The following is a 14807-nucleotide window of genomic DNA, read 5'->3' on the forward strand; positions in this document are numbered from 1 at the left end:
TTTATGTTTAATAGGTTTATATATCACAAATTGAAGAGAAAAGGTCAATAAATAATATATTCAAATTTAAAACAAAAAAAAAAAATCAGTTTTTTAGAAATTTACCTGTAAAGTCCGAAGTTTAAAACCTTTTTTTAAAAAAAAAAACACATTGTTTTGTTTTGTTTTTTTTTTAAATAAAACCTTGGTCCTTACTCCTTTAATTGAAAAAAAAAATTAGGGCTTGAATTACATTTTTCGAGGAGTTATAAGCTTGGAAAGATGGGGTGGAATTATTCACTATTTTCACGAAATTTCTTACACTGCTAGTGCTGACGGCCTACAGTACAAGATCGCCATTTATTCTATTTATATTTATTCATTTATTTTTCCAAGAAATCGCGAACAGTATTTCAACAGACTAGCAGTCGCATGGTCTGATATATTTTTCAAAGAATTAATTGCAATTCGCTAACGGCGGTTGGGTTATATAAAAAAAAAAAAAAAAAAAAAAAAAAATATGCTGCGTCGATAAAATTATCAAAGTACAAAGAGAGATAAGTCAAATAGCAAAATATTTATTCAAGGGAAAAAACTCTTGTTTTTGTTTTCTGAATGTCTCGCACGTTCAATGTTATCTTTTTCTCTATTTTTATTTTATTCTTTTTCCCCTTTTTCTCTTTCTCTTTTTTTTTTAAATCTCAAACACACTGTTTGTAACGGTCGTAATTTCGGAGGGCTCTGATCGATTACATTCAGTAAGACAACCGACACCTGAAAGACTTCATAAAAAGACGGTATTGTTACTATTTTTATTTTATTTATTTATTTATTTTTTTCTCCTGTCTAGTTGATTAAGTTTCTTTGTTGTATTTTTTTTTTCAATATTCTGCTTGGCGGCTAAGTTCTTAATACTAAAAGCCGCTTGGTGGCACCAGAAGTGGCAGTCCTGTCTTGGGCCACCGAAACTGTTATCACTCTGGTTGACAGCTGATGAGAGCAGAATATTGCACATGCTTTCACATGTTATATGATATATATATATATGATATATATATATATATATATATATATATATATATATATATATATATATATATATATATATATATATATATATATATATATATATACAGGGATGATCATATTTATTGGCACGGTAAAATAAAAGTTAAATTTTGTCTAATAAATTCTAAAAAAGGGATTAAATTAAAGAAAATAAAGTATATTATGTATTTTTAACTGGCCTTTCCGATGCAGCAATCGGATTTTAGAAAAAATAAATAACAAAGGAACAACAAACATAATTGCAAAAAACCCTTGTTCAAAATTATTGGCACGGCTTTGTTTTTCTTTTAGTATCAGTATAATATCAATCAATTTCCGGTTTACGTGCTTTCTGAACTTTTTTCTAGCCATATTATGCTTGTTTAACGCTAATTCAGTGAATAATTTTTTTCAGATAATTTTTAGATAGCGATTTATTTAAACTATTATAAGTGACTAAATTATAATTTTCAATCGCCATGGTTAAAACTAAGGAACACAGCGAAGACGTCAGGAAGCTTGTTGTAGCATGCCATACCAATGGGGAGGGCTATGATAAGATTTCAAAGAAGCTAAACCTTCCCAAATCCACTGTTAGAGCCATAATAAACAAGTTCAAATCGCAAGGCCACGTTATGAGTTTAGAGGGTAGAGGGAGAAAAAGGATTCTTTCCCCAAGAGATGAACGGAAAATTGTTCGACAAGTAAAACAAAACCCAAGGATCTCTGTTGGGGAGATTGTTGATGAACAGAGCACCTCTGGAGTGAATGTATCTCGACATACAGTTGGTAGAGTTTTGAAGAGAGCTGGTTTAAAAGCATGTCGTCCGAGAAAGACTCCCTTATTGAAGCCTATGCACCTGAAAGCAAGGCTAGCCTTTGCAAAACGTCATATTGATAAAGATGTTGCATTCTGGAAACGTGTTCTATGGACTGACGAAACGAAAATAGAGTTATTTGGCCATACTAAAGTGTCTTATATTTACAGAAAATCTGGCGAAGCTTTCCTGCCTAAGAACACCATACCCACAGTGAAGCACGGTGGAGGCAGTTTGATGTTTTGGGGATCCTTTGCTGCCTCTGGACATGGGCGACTTGTTAAGGTCACAGGTAGCATAAAAAAGGAAGATTATGTTAAAATATTGGATGAAAACCTGAAAGACTCTGCTAAAGAGCTCTCACTTGGTCGTCGTTGGTGGTTCATGCAAGATAATGACCCAAAGCATTCGGCTAAACTGACTAAGAAATGGCTTGAGGACAATCATATTAATGTTTTGGAGTGGCCATCACAAAGCCCAGACCTTAATCCAATTGAAAATTTATGGAGAACATTAAAATTGAGGGTAATGCAAAGGAAGACTAAGAATCTTATTCAATTGGAGGATTATTGTCAGGAAGAGTGGGCTAAAATTACTACTGAAGAGTGCAACAACTTGGTTGTAAACTATGAAAAGCGACTGAGGAAGGTAATCAAGGCCAAAGGCTATACAATTGATTATTAAATAAATCGTGCCAATAATTTTGAACAAGGGTTTTTTGCAGTTATGTTTGTTGTTCCTTTGTTATTTATTTTTTCTAAAATCCAATTGCTGCATCGGAAAGGCCAGTTAAAAATACATAATATACTTTGTTATTTTCTTTAATTTAATCCCTTTTTTAGAATTTATTAGACAAAATTTAACTTTTATTTTACCGTGCCAATAAATATGATCATCACTGTATATATATATATATATATATATTTTTATATATATTTCAATCCAGTTACCATAAAAAGTCAATCCACAAACAAGATTTTTTTTATATTCATTTATTTGTTTTATTTATTTAGTTATCTTTTAATATCTAAGCGAATTTTTATATTAAATTTGTGTCTTGCATGTGTTTCATTATGTTTATAGCCGATGCTGCCATAACACAAATTATCAGACAGATAGATATTAAACACAATCACACATAAGTGGATGGAATAAAAAAGTTAAAAACAGGTTGCTTCAAGCATGGGAAAATGTAAGTTAGGGAAACTCAAAGACATTACTTATAAATGATATCCGACAAAAGATAAGTACACTTAATAACACAGGAAAAATATTCAACAGCACCATCATATACATATATACACATGCATGTGCACATGTGTGAAAATACCAGTAGTTTTTAAGATTCTATGATAATAAAAGATTGATTTTCTGTAGATTTTTCTGTATTTAACTTTGAACAATTTCAATTTAAAAATTTATCAGTTAAAATTGAATTCCTATTTAAACTAAAATTTGTAATAAAAAGATTTTTCTTAATTTTCTAATTTTAATTTAAATCATTTTCTTTTCTTAGCTAATATTTCACGGCGCACAGTATGGAATTGATGCCAGAAAACACAGAAACATTGTTTCAATATTCACCAATGAGTATTGACTTTTGTGAAATGAACAATGACGACCATAATGAGAATGAATGTACAGAATTTAATGATCCTGACAGAGAAATCTTGTTTGGTCCCCTTAATGAATTCGATGACAACGATGATGATAATGATGGCGATGATGGCAATGATGTTGTTAATGAATTTGATGATGATGACGATGTTATTGTTATTGATGATGATGACAAGAATGATGATAACGAACTTATTGGTTAAAATTGAAATCCTCTTAACTAATATTTGTAATAAAAGATTTTTCTTTATTTTCTAATTTTAATCATTTTTTAATTTTCTTTTCTAGCTAATATTTTATACAAAACTGAAACCGGTGCACAGTATGAAATTGATTCCATAAAACAAAACTGAAATAAATATTTCAATATTCACCAATGAGTATTGACTTTTGTGAAATCAACAACGACCATAATGATAACAAATGTACAGAATTTAATGACCATGACAGAAATCTTGTTTGGTCCCCTTAATGAATTCCATGATGATAATGTTATTGATGATGATTCACACGGTGTAAAATTTAGTTCAGAAGAAAATATTGATGTTTATGAAATCAGAGACGATGATAATGATGACGACGACCAACTTAATGCCAGGCAATGGATTTGCTTTTATACTGTCCATACTGCCTGAGTAGATTGAATGCCATATCTGTTCTTAGACAGACTGTCCGATTTGTGGTATATCATCTATCAATTTATTAATAGAGAAAAACTTTTCATTCACGAATGCGGACAATTAAAAGGGAGATAATCAAATGTTCACAATTATCTGACTGTTTTCGAAAACCTTTTCTTAGATGGCTTTTCTTTCATAGCGAAAACATTTTCCTTTTTATTGAAATTCGAATTGATTTAAAAACAGACTGATCTTACACCCAACAGTATTAGAATGGCAATCTGGATAATCAGAGCTCTGGTGAAAACCAAGAAGCATTTGATTGGTAACTGGCAGTTTTAGACCATCTTGTCCCTGCATCTGCAGATAATCTGAGGCAAACAAGTCATTCTCCCAATAAAGATATACTTGCTAATAAATTGACTAGCTCCATGGATACTCAATACTCATGCTCATCTTACAACATACAATGAATCTTGGTATGGTGTTCATAAAAACTAACATGATTGCTGCTCCAGTGATGCGAGTATCAAATCAGCAAACTGGGATGATTGTGAAATATGGAAAGATATTTTGGAAGATCAAGAACAACATCGATTGATGCAGAAAGAAATCCAATTTATCCTTCTCCAAATACATCAACATAGCCTGCCTCTCAAGAGTCAGATTTCCCGATACGGACTGTCAGAAAATAAAAGTCCCTTATTTGGTGCCCAAAAGCGATGGATGCTCCAAGGACAGTAAGGATGGACTTATTTGAGAGGCTGGGGCTTAAAGTTTGGTTCTTAACATGCATTATTTATTTTCTGTTTATTTTTCAGGAACCCCAGCACGCACATCAATGACCATTTTGCAGCAGAACTTACTAAGACATCATGAGGGGTAATCTGCATTGACCAACATGGTCCTCTAATTTATTACCATGTGACTTTTTTATGGGGATGTCTGAAATCAATTGTTTACGTTCGTCCTAGCACCTTGACTCATCTGAAAAACATTCGTCGAGCTGTCACCAACATAGCCATTGATATGCTGGAAAGAATTGACCGAAACTTCAGAGTTCGATTAACTCAGTGTATTAAGAATGGACATCATCTTACTGATATCATCTTTAAAACTGGTAAAAAATAAAATTTAAATGTACTAGTTGCCGTTCAAAGGATTATATGTATAACTGCATTACTTGTATTTTTATTTGAAGAAAGAAGCCGTTGCTGCCGAGACCAAAGTCAAAGTACTTGAAGCTGCAGAGCAAAGCACCTACAGCCATCCCAAACTGGACCCCACTCCACCTGAATACTCGAGAGTACCTGGCTGATCAAGCAACATAAAGAGGCATGGGGATATATTGCAACGGAGTCCCAGGCGATGCCAGGAACCCTGCTAAGAGATGAGGAAGAGGGAGGATGAGGTATGGTTGGGGAGGGGGTATGCTGACACTTGGTCAAGAAAAACAGATGTCCATGAAATTGTGTCCATCAGAAAAATAAGGTTTCAATGAAAGGAAAATATAAATCTGATAATGAGATTTCTTTGGGGCAAGGGAGCTGGGGAAGGAGATTGTTTTTCTAGTTGGGTTTATAAAAAATTAATTTTAAATAACTAATGAAGGCAGACAAGTACAATAACAGATTCAAAAATTTGGTATCTAGGAAATGTTGTCATTTGGTCCACCTGTTATATTTAAATGCCAGGCCACCAAGTGGGAATTGAACCTTGGAAGATACAGTTTCTTGGAGGGAAAAGTAATTTGAGTTGAAGAGAAAGAAAGAAAAGGAAAAAGAATTAAAGATATGGTTATGAAAGAGAAAGAGATTCACAAGAAAAGAGGAAAGAAAAAGATGAAATAATGGGATAGAGAGAGAAAAATTTTTTTAATGACAGGGGGAAGAAGCCGATTTAATAAAAACGATTGTGTTTTTGGATAAAGGAAACTTTTTCTGGCTGGCATCGAGGAATGCACATCGTCCTGGGCCCCCGCCCAGTGGGTGGGGGGAACCAAACCTTCAGAAAAGCTAAGTTGAAAAGCTCTTGTTCCTAGCGGAGAAATTGTCTAAACAAACTTAAGTTGTACAACCTGCATCACGATGCATCACAATGTCGTTAAAAACGCAAAGAACTCAACTTTATACAAGTGTACCATGTATATCTTAAATAATTATTTTGTTTGTTTATAAGAAAATGACCATGAGTTTTTCTTTACTTCTCAATTACCGGCCTAAATGAAGATGCAGTTCATTTCAGATATGCCCTGACGCCATACGATGGAAAAGAGACAAGATTTAGCATGAAGTCAAAGCGACGGTCGAAGTAAACAGTGTTGCCACACGGACTTAGGGTCATGCACGTTTTGCGTGCCCTGGGCAGCAGAGCGGTATTTTCCAGTGACCAGTGAGAATCTGGTCACCCTTGAAGGGTTCATACTAGACAGTTAAGAGTGTAACCCTGCTGGGTTGCATCTATGGTCCTGTGAGCCAGGATTGACGAACACAGCCAGCGTTATATCACAAATATGGTCCCGTGAACCAGGATCCGACAGATGTGGCCCAGAGGACGTAACATAACATACATAATGCCCCAGGGAATATCTTGACAAACTAAGAAACGAGCCCTCGAACTGCAACCCCTCTATACCTCCCTTTATAGATGAGAATAGTTTATGGCCTACAAACTGTTTTCAACATGGATCACCCCTTGCAGGGTGCAGACATAGACAAGCCCTTGAAGAAGCAGCAGTCTGGACACTCATGGACAAAACAACCTCCCATCTGCTCCTGAACACCAGACAGATTTCATGCGATATCTCGCTCATCTCTACAGGCCTCTTAAAGTTTGATGACAGGCCCAAAAGCTACAAATCACAGATTGTAAAAATACTTCTTTAAAAATGCCAGCCAGGAGAGATCTATTGGCAAAGAGTCTTCAAAATGTGTCCAAGCCATCAGGTAACCACCCAAACTAAAGATGATAACTGTCCAGCACCCTTAATCGAGGACATTAACTTTTCTGAAATTGAGACAAAGTATAAAAAAAAAAAGATCAGTTTGGCAGCTGGATAACTCCACTGCCATTTAAATCACCCAGGCACTGCCTCCCGTATAACAAAGTGCAGACAGTTAACAGGCTAACATCCCTTAGACGCACGCGTGAGAGAAAGCCCAAAATGCGAGAACACTTCTTCGCATTTATGGGGAAAATGCTGAAAAACGGACATGCCGAAGTAGCACCTCCTCTTAAAGTAGGGGAGGAATGATGGTATCTACCGACCTTCAGTGTCTATCATCTCAAGAAACCAGGGAAAATCTGAATAGTATTCGATTCCAGTGCTCAGTACAATGGGGTATCACTGAACGACATACTAAGTGGTCCCAAACTCAACAACCCCCTTATTGGAGTTCTCATCAGATTTTGCAGAGTCAGTAGCAGTAACTGCTGATATAGAGCAAATGTTGCTTGCTTTCTCATCAAAACCAAACATCAGAATTTGCTGAGGTTTCTATGGTTTGAAAACAACGACCCTAACAAAAATATCATCGAATATCAGATGAGAGTCTATGTTTTGGGGAATAGCCCTTCTCCTTCAGTAGCTATTTACTGTCTTTGATGAGCAATCGAAAGAGGACAACCAGGCTATGAGTCTAAGGTCGAACAGTTCGTCAACCATAATGTCTATGTCGAGGACTGTTTGAAATCTTTACCCAGCACTGACGGTATTATGTCCCTAATTTAGAAAACCCAGAATATGCTTGCCGGCTCTAACTTGAAGCTGTACGAGATTGTCGCAAATAAGAATGAAATAATTGCTGCTTTTCCTTTGAGACCTCTCCAGCAATTTTCAAGAATTCGATTTAAGCAGATGTTTCTCCCACTTAACAAAATACACTCGGAAAGCCGTCAAGGCTGTATTCTCTCACCCACACTCTTAAACTATGCTATCGACTGGATCACTTTCAACTCTCCAGACTATTTCCCCAGATGTCACGATGAACGATGATTTATGCATCTCTGATCTTGACTATGCTGATGATACAGCTATCCCAGGCAAAAGCTTTGATAACAGCAGTCATCAATCAGATGCAGATTTTTGTTAAACATAGAAATGAAGATCAGCGCAACAAAGACAATTACTAGCGGCTGGATTCTATCCAAACAATTTTCGTCAACGGAGAAATCCTTGAAGTACAAAGTTTCAAATACCTGGACTATTATCACCACAACAGGCCAAACTGAAGAGGATATTGGCAACCGTACCAACAATGCTTGTGTTGCCTTCACACCAAACTCTGGCCCAGAAATAAAATCAGACTTTGTACAAAAATTCAAATACACCTCGTTCACATCATTCTCCTGTACGGATGCAAAACCTGGCCAGTATGAGTTTGTGACCTGTACAGACTTGAATGTCACATCCTTCGGGTTCGCTGACACTAATTCATCCCAAACAACACCATCTGTTCACGCTGCCGGATACCATCCTTCAAACAGTGCATAGCTACAGACCTGGGCAGCATATGCCAGGGGGCGGCATTTTGAGGGGGTAAAAATAAAATAAAAATAAAAACTAACAAAAAATCTGAAATTTTATACCAAAATGAATCTTTAAGATTGTAAAAAAAAAATAAATCAGAACTTTTGGAGGTATTGGAATCAGAAAAATGTGTCCCTATTTTCCAATTCCATCGATCACAATTTTTAACTTAAAAAATCTTAGGTCGTTCATTCAGTGTGTCTTTAAGGAAATATTTTGAAAAGTAATCAATTATCATTTTAATTAAAAAAATCTTTTTTTATATATTTTCCTCCACTGGCCAAATTATTGTCATATATATATATATATATATATATGTCTTTAAAATCTTTAAAATTCATTTATGTAAATGTAAAGCCTTTAAAAAACGAAAATTGACGTCTAATCAATTTCACTCAGAAATCCGTTACAAGCATCCATGGAATTGGAAGATTATGACCGAAATCCGGTAAAAAAAAAAAAAAAAAAAAAAAAACAAAAAAAAAAAGGTTAATGATATAAACATTTTGGACCTTTTTTCAAAAGCTGAGGTATTGGATGTCAGTTTTCAGATATTTATAAGGATGAATTCCGTTTTTTTGTTTTTTTTATAAATAATTAAAATTTAGTATCTATTCTTTAATACAATAACAAATTAGATATTTTCATTTTAATTTTTTTCTTAATGCTTAAATATTGAGGGAGAATACTCAGTTTTTAAACAAATTAAAAAATTTTTTTTTTCAAGTTTTATATCCAATGAAAATAAATATTTCAAGTTGAATATTCCTGTTTTATATCAAAGAATAATTTCTTAAGTTCTGTGAAATAAAAAATAATTGTTCTATACCAACCCCAGACTTTATATTTTATTCATGAGTCCTAAAGCATCCGTTGGTTTTGGATTTTTAATTTTTTCAGAATATTTGCGTGAATTTTCAAAGGTACTGTAATGAAGAGAATGAAGGAGAGCGATGCAGCATTCCATAAAATGTGAAAAACAAAGGAGGAAGCAAAAAAGAAATAAGGCACACTGTTGAAATTCATTGAAAAGACTTCTACAGCCAAAGTGGCAGAAACGAAAGGTGAAAATCATGCTGAGACTGAAGATAAAGTTAATATTGCTAACATTGACACTATTACTATTACTTCGGAAGTCGACATTGACAGCGTTGATACAGCAAAAATTGTCGATGAAACGCATGAAGTTAAATTGGAAAGGCAATCACTAGTTGGCACGAAAACACTGCAACCGATTTTATAGATGTTGATCTGTGGCCAGTTGAGATTAACCATTAAATTTGTGGTATGCTTGTCTGGCAGGGATCTGCTGCTGTGCAGCACCTCAATCATGAATTCAATGAAGTAGTGCAACCAAGAACGAAAACAAAAGGTGACATTAGAAAGCTAACAAAAAACTGGCTCTATTAGGACTTGCGGAACTGTGAGGAAAGTTTGCAAACATGGATGGTGTATTCTCCATCCAGAGAAAGGCCCCATTTTGCTTCTACTGCAGACTGTTTTCAACTGGACTGTTTAGTTTTTCTACTGATGTGGGTTTTATGAATTGGTGGAAATTAAATCCAAAAGTATATGAACACGAAGCTAGCACATCTCATGCCCAGGTGTTCCTCAACTGGAAGGAGCTAGGGATTCGGTTTGCTGATGGAAAGGTCATTAATAAAGTAGAGCAAAATCTTATTGAGAAGTGTAGTTTGATGTAATTTGCATATCAATGAGGCTACACACAGGAATGAGGTGATATAAGGCTGGAAATCGAATTGGGAAAAACCAAACTGAACGGAACGGATTTTGCAATATTGTTCGAATGCTGACAAGAATCCAGACTTTTTTTTTTTAAATTATAAGGAAATTAAGTGGCCAGAAATCCCAACAAGATTACTGAACATCAGATTTAAACCATAGAAACAATAAGTGCACAGTTTAATATCAGTCTGGCAACTGTACACACAATTATTCGTAGGGAACTAAAAATGAGGAAGATTTGGTCAAAGTTCGGCCCAATGGGGTTAGAGAAAATTAGAAAGACATTGCGATAGGCATCAAAAAAGTTCCTCACTCCTATAGTCAAGACCTTGCTCCCTGTGAATTTTGGGTATACCCGAAGTTCAAAACCTGGCACTACGAGGTCACCGGGAAGACATCCATGATCATGAAAGAGATCAAGAAAACAAAAGGAATTTTTTAGAATTAGTAAATTTATTGCTAAGTATGACCTTGTGGTCCGTGAACATTTGGTGAAAGAAAATCACTACTTATCTGTCACCAGAAATTCAAAATGAATTTGTGAGGATTTTGGCAAAGCAGATGAAAAAGAAAATTATCAAATCAAGTTACCAGATCAAGGAAAGTGAGTATTTTTGCTTAATTTTTTTATAGCACTCCTGATGTATTTCACAAGGACCAGATGAGCGAGCTGTTGCACTACGTAAAAATTGATGAAAATGAAGTGAACCTGGAGGAGTTATTCTCCACTTCGAGACAAATCCTCACAGTTAGTAAAAGAAAAAATAGATATCATGTAACACTTTCTATGTGTATAGGATTACGGCTGTGATGAGAGTTTCAACATGCTTATTAAATGTAGGAAGCTATTCCAACAATAGTTGACATGTATGTTAAAATAGAGTATAAAAAGCTTATTTACATTAAAACTCAAAGGGAACTAAGAGTTTCTTATTACATTCACTTGAGGCAATCACTAAATATTGATGGCAATACAGAAAATGTGGACACATTGTCCATGTTACCACCAACAATTTATGGGGGGGGGGCTTGATACATGTATAAACGGACACAAGATGCAATGATATGTGAGAAAACATGGAACTGCAGATTTATTTATAGCTTTCACCTGCAATTCAAAATGGTTTGAGATTATGAAATAACTCCTTCCGAATCAACACCCACATGATCTTATAGCAAGAGTTTTCCATCCTTATCGAACTACTTAACAAAAGGAGACATTTCTGGAGTAGCAGTAGCATACATGTACACGGCTGAGTGACAGAAAAGAGGATTGTCATTTGCCCTTGGTCTGGTTCGGTTCAAGCAAAAGATCCTGTGACGGACTCGATTATCAGTGCAGAAATTCCGGATCCTGTGACAGATCCAGCTTTACATATTACGCACTACAGGATTCATGGACCATATAAAAACTTAAACTCTGCACTATGTCTCAGAGAAGGACAATACTCTAAGAAGATATCCCAGATATTTTTTGAATGAAACTCAGTTGGATAAAAATGGTTATCTACTATATCTGCGTCTACACCATGTTAGAGGTTCACAGAACTTTAATGACCTAAAAAATATCAGTGGTCAAATTATGAAGGGGGCAAGAGTTCATACGAACTACTTGATAATGATAACCACTAGTATGCTACATTACAGAATCATCTACATCTGAATCAAATTGGAAACTTGTTTGCCATCATGTTGATTTAATATACAGTATTTTATCTAACACGACTTTGGCATGCAAAGAAGCATTTCGTGAAGATTTCCTTCTTGAGGAACGCAATCAACATCCTGAGATGGCTCTGGTTCATATTAAACATTTGACTTATAAGATGAATGGTAAACACTGACAGGTTTAAAGAGGAATATTTCCGTTTTAATCATAAACAAGAGAAAAGAAATGTAAAACTTAACTTTTCACAACTTAAAAAAAAATAAAATAAAATAACAGTAGATGCTTAATTCCGAACTAAAATTAATCTAAACACAGTCAATAAATATCTGAAACTCTTGATTGTGACAAGTTCGGTTGGGAATTAATTTTAGTCATTTATTTATCAAGAGCGTTTCTGTAACAACACTCTTTCATAAAGAAAGCTCTTCCTTGGCAAAATTATTTTAATCTGACTATGAGCAGGAGGAAGCCTCCTGAATTGCGGCTGACACACCTAGTCAAGTCGTTCAAGCCCACCAGAAGAGTCTCAGCAGCAATAGATCAAACAGCCTTTTTCAGCGCTAACTTCGGCAAACTACTATCACAAACTACCTGTATACAAATAGAAAATGGCAGACTGCTAATTTTTTTTTTTTTTTTTTTTTTTTTTAAATAGTTCTAACAGATCTACCCAATTTTCAGTAATTTAAAAAAATTTTTTTACTAATTTTGACATGGCATGCAAGTACGTAATGTTTTTCCCCGAAAATGTCATACTACACAAGCACTGATTTTTTTTTTTTTATGACTCAAGACTTTCAAGTCTCAAAATAATTTCTCAATGTATTCACACATTTCTTTAAACAGTTCTGTAGTGGTTCAAATGTGTGTTTAATGAAACACAGCTCTAAATAAGCGGGAACTTTATTCACATAAATATCTTGTTGGAGGTGTTTTGCAAAAAGAGAGTCACTGTTTAGGATGCTCATTATAAATCTGAACATTTTTCTTTCATTTAAGAAATTTTGGCAGCAAAATAGCAGCTTCTATGTACTTATTGGTACGTTTGAGAGTTCGAGACCATAGACAACTGGAAGGCATGAATATTAAGTGACCTACATCATGATAATTTGCACCGAATTAAAAATATTTAGAAATTTTAACTGTAGCTCAGTGCTCTTTGAATACTTTGAAAACCAAGATGTGAACTGGAGACTGTATGGAGATGTGAAATTAGTTGCTAGCAAGAACAGGAACATAGCAGGCATTCTGTGTTTGCACAACAAAATTCATTAAATTACAGAAAAAGATTCAGGTAAGGCAATGTAAACCTTGGCAAGAAAGAGATGAGTATCAGAGTGGCAACTAAGTGATGCCTTAAGATCTTTGCTACTCTTCATGCAAGAGTCACAAGGGCCAAATATAACTGCCAAGATGGCTATATAAAGTTGCTGCCCACTATTGTCATAAATAGACACCACAAACTAGCACATCTGCAAATATTAAAAAATTTTGATCTGTCCTTATAAATGCATCTGACTTAATGTGGTAAAATGCTTAGCCACCACTAAAAAAAAGTTAAAAATTGGTACCAACCTCTACTCTTGTGCAGCATGTAGGGTCTGATCACCAGCAAAAAAATGGCTGCTGTATCTAATTATATGCTGGTGAGTCTTATGATTACCTTGTATGCAAAGGAGATGCTACCGGCTTGAATAAAAAGCCTATTTTTCAGAGACTGGGGCAAATGTGGAGTCGAGAGTTTGGGCAGTAACAGAATATTACCTGTCTCATGATGACTTTTACCCCAAAAAATTGTTAGATGAAAGTACAGAATAGTTAATTTATCATTTAACCATGTTAATAGACAAACATTTGACAAGATATTTTCATATTAAAAATAACCGATTCAAATTGCAAAAATATTAATTTTTAACCTACAAAACCAAATATTTTAAAACATATCAGATTTATCCAATTATCCGATTAATAATATGTACAGGGTGTTCAAAATTTACCGTTACAAGATTCTTTTATTTTCTATATTTAACAAAGTATCTATATTTTTTTTAATGTTTTTCAGGTGTATAAATCTAAGCTATAACTGAAACTTTAGTTTTGATCAGAATGCCACAGGATTTACAAAAAAGAACCGCCATTGTAGAGCTATTCAAATCTGGGAAGACAGCACCTGACATAGCGAAGACCTTATATATCAACAGAATGTTGATCTGGCGGACACTTAAACGGTTCAAATCAACTGGTGACATTGTTAATCAACCTGGTCAAGGTCGACCTTGTTCTGCCAGGACCCCAAAACTGGTAAAATCCACGAGAAGCTTAGGAGGAACCCAAGAAGATCCCTCAAAAATCTCGCTAAAGAGGGTAAAGTGTCAATCGGAACGATGTCAACGATTCTCCACACTGATCTCCAAACATCTGCGTACAAACATAAGCAATTGTTATCTGCAAGTTCTATCGAGAAACGTGCGCAAAGAGCTGAGTTCATCTTATCTCGCATCATTGCCGGCATGCTTCCTAACTTGGTTTTTAGTGACGAAAAGAAATTTGACATCCAACAGCACGTTAACATCCAAAATGATCGGATTTGGTCGCGTAAAAATGAAGTCGAGTCTCGGGTGGTTACTTGGAGGCAAGGTGCCGCCTCAGTGATGGTCTGGGCAGCGGTAACAGAGACGAGAAGAAGTCCCCTCGTTTTTGTGGATGATGGCATCAAATTGAACCAGGAAAATTATCACATCCATTCCTGAGTCTGCATTATTGCCCTGGCCGCAAAAGCATTT

At 35.0% G+C, this 14807-nt stretch overlaps 2 protein-coding genes across 3 annotated transcripts; both read left to right on the forward strand.

Moving 5' to 3' along the window:
* Positions 1 to 347: 347 nt before the first annotated feature.
* On the forward strand, positions 348 to 10359 carry LOC145287924 (uncharacterized). 2 transcript variants are annotated; one of them, XM_080135875.1, is made up of 2 exons: positions 348 to 776; positions 3361 to 10359. In XM_080135875.1, the coding sequence occupies exon 2, from the start codon at positions 8181 to 8183 to the stop codon at positions 8571 to 8573; it is 393 nt and encodes a 130-aa protein (XP_079992001.1). In that variant the 5' UTR covers positions 348 to 776; positions 3361 to 8180; the 3' UTR covers positions 8574 to 10359. The 2 variants fall into 2 exon arrangements, with proteins under 2 accessions (XP_079992001.1, XP_079992002.1); XM_080135876.1 differs by having other exon boundaries at positions 530 to 776; positions 3361 to 3711.
* Positions 10360 to 14408: 4049 nt separating this feature from the next.
* On the forward strand, positions 14409 to 14774 carry LOC145288168 (uncharacterized). The gene has a single exon (XM_080136225.1). It carries the CDS (start codon positions 14409 to 14411, stop codon positions 14772 to 14774), a length of 366 nt encoding a protein of 121 aa, XP_079992351.1.
* Positions 14775 to 14807: the final 33 nt, after the last annotated feature.

Source organism: Euprymna scolopes, chromosome 11, assembly GCF_053919585.1.
Source record: "Euprymna scolopes isolate OS-2025 chromosome 11, ASM5391958v1, whole genome shotgun sequence".
NCBI classification, from domain to species: Eukaryota; Metazoa; Mollusca; class Cephalopoda; order Sepiida; family Sepiolidae; genus Euprymna; species Euprymna scolopes.

Excerpts from the sequence above, each read along its gene's own strand:
- LOC145287924 (XM_080135875.1), top strand. The coding sequence starts at position 8,181 with ATGAAGATCAGCGCAACAAAGACAATTACTAGCGGCTGGATTCTATCC.
- LOC145288168 (XM_080136225.1), top strand. The coding sequence starts at position 14,409 with ATGTCAACGATTCTCCACACTGATCTCCAAACATCTGCGTACAAACAT.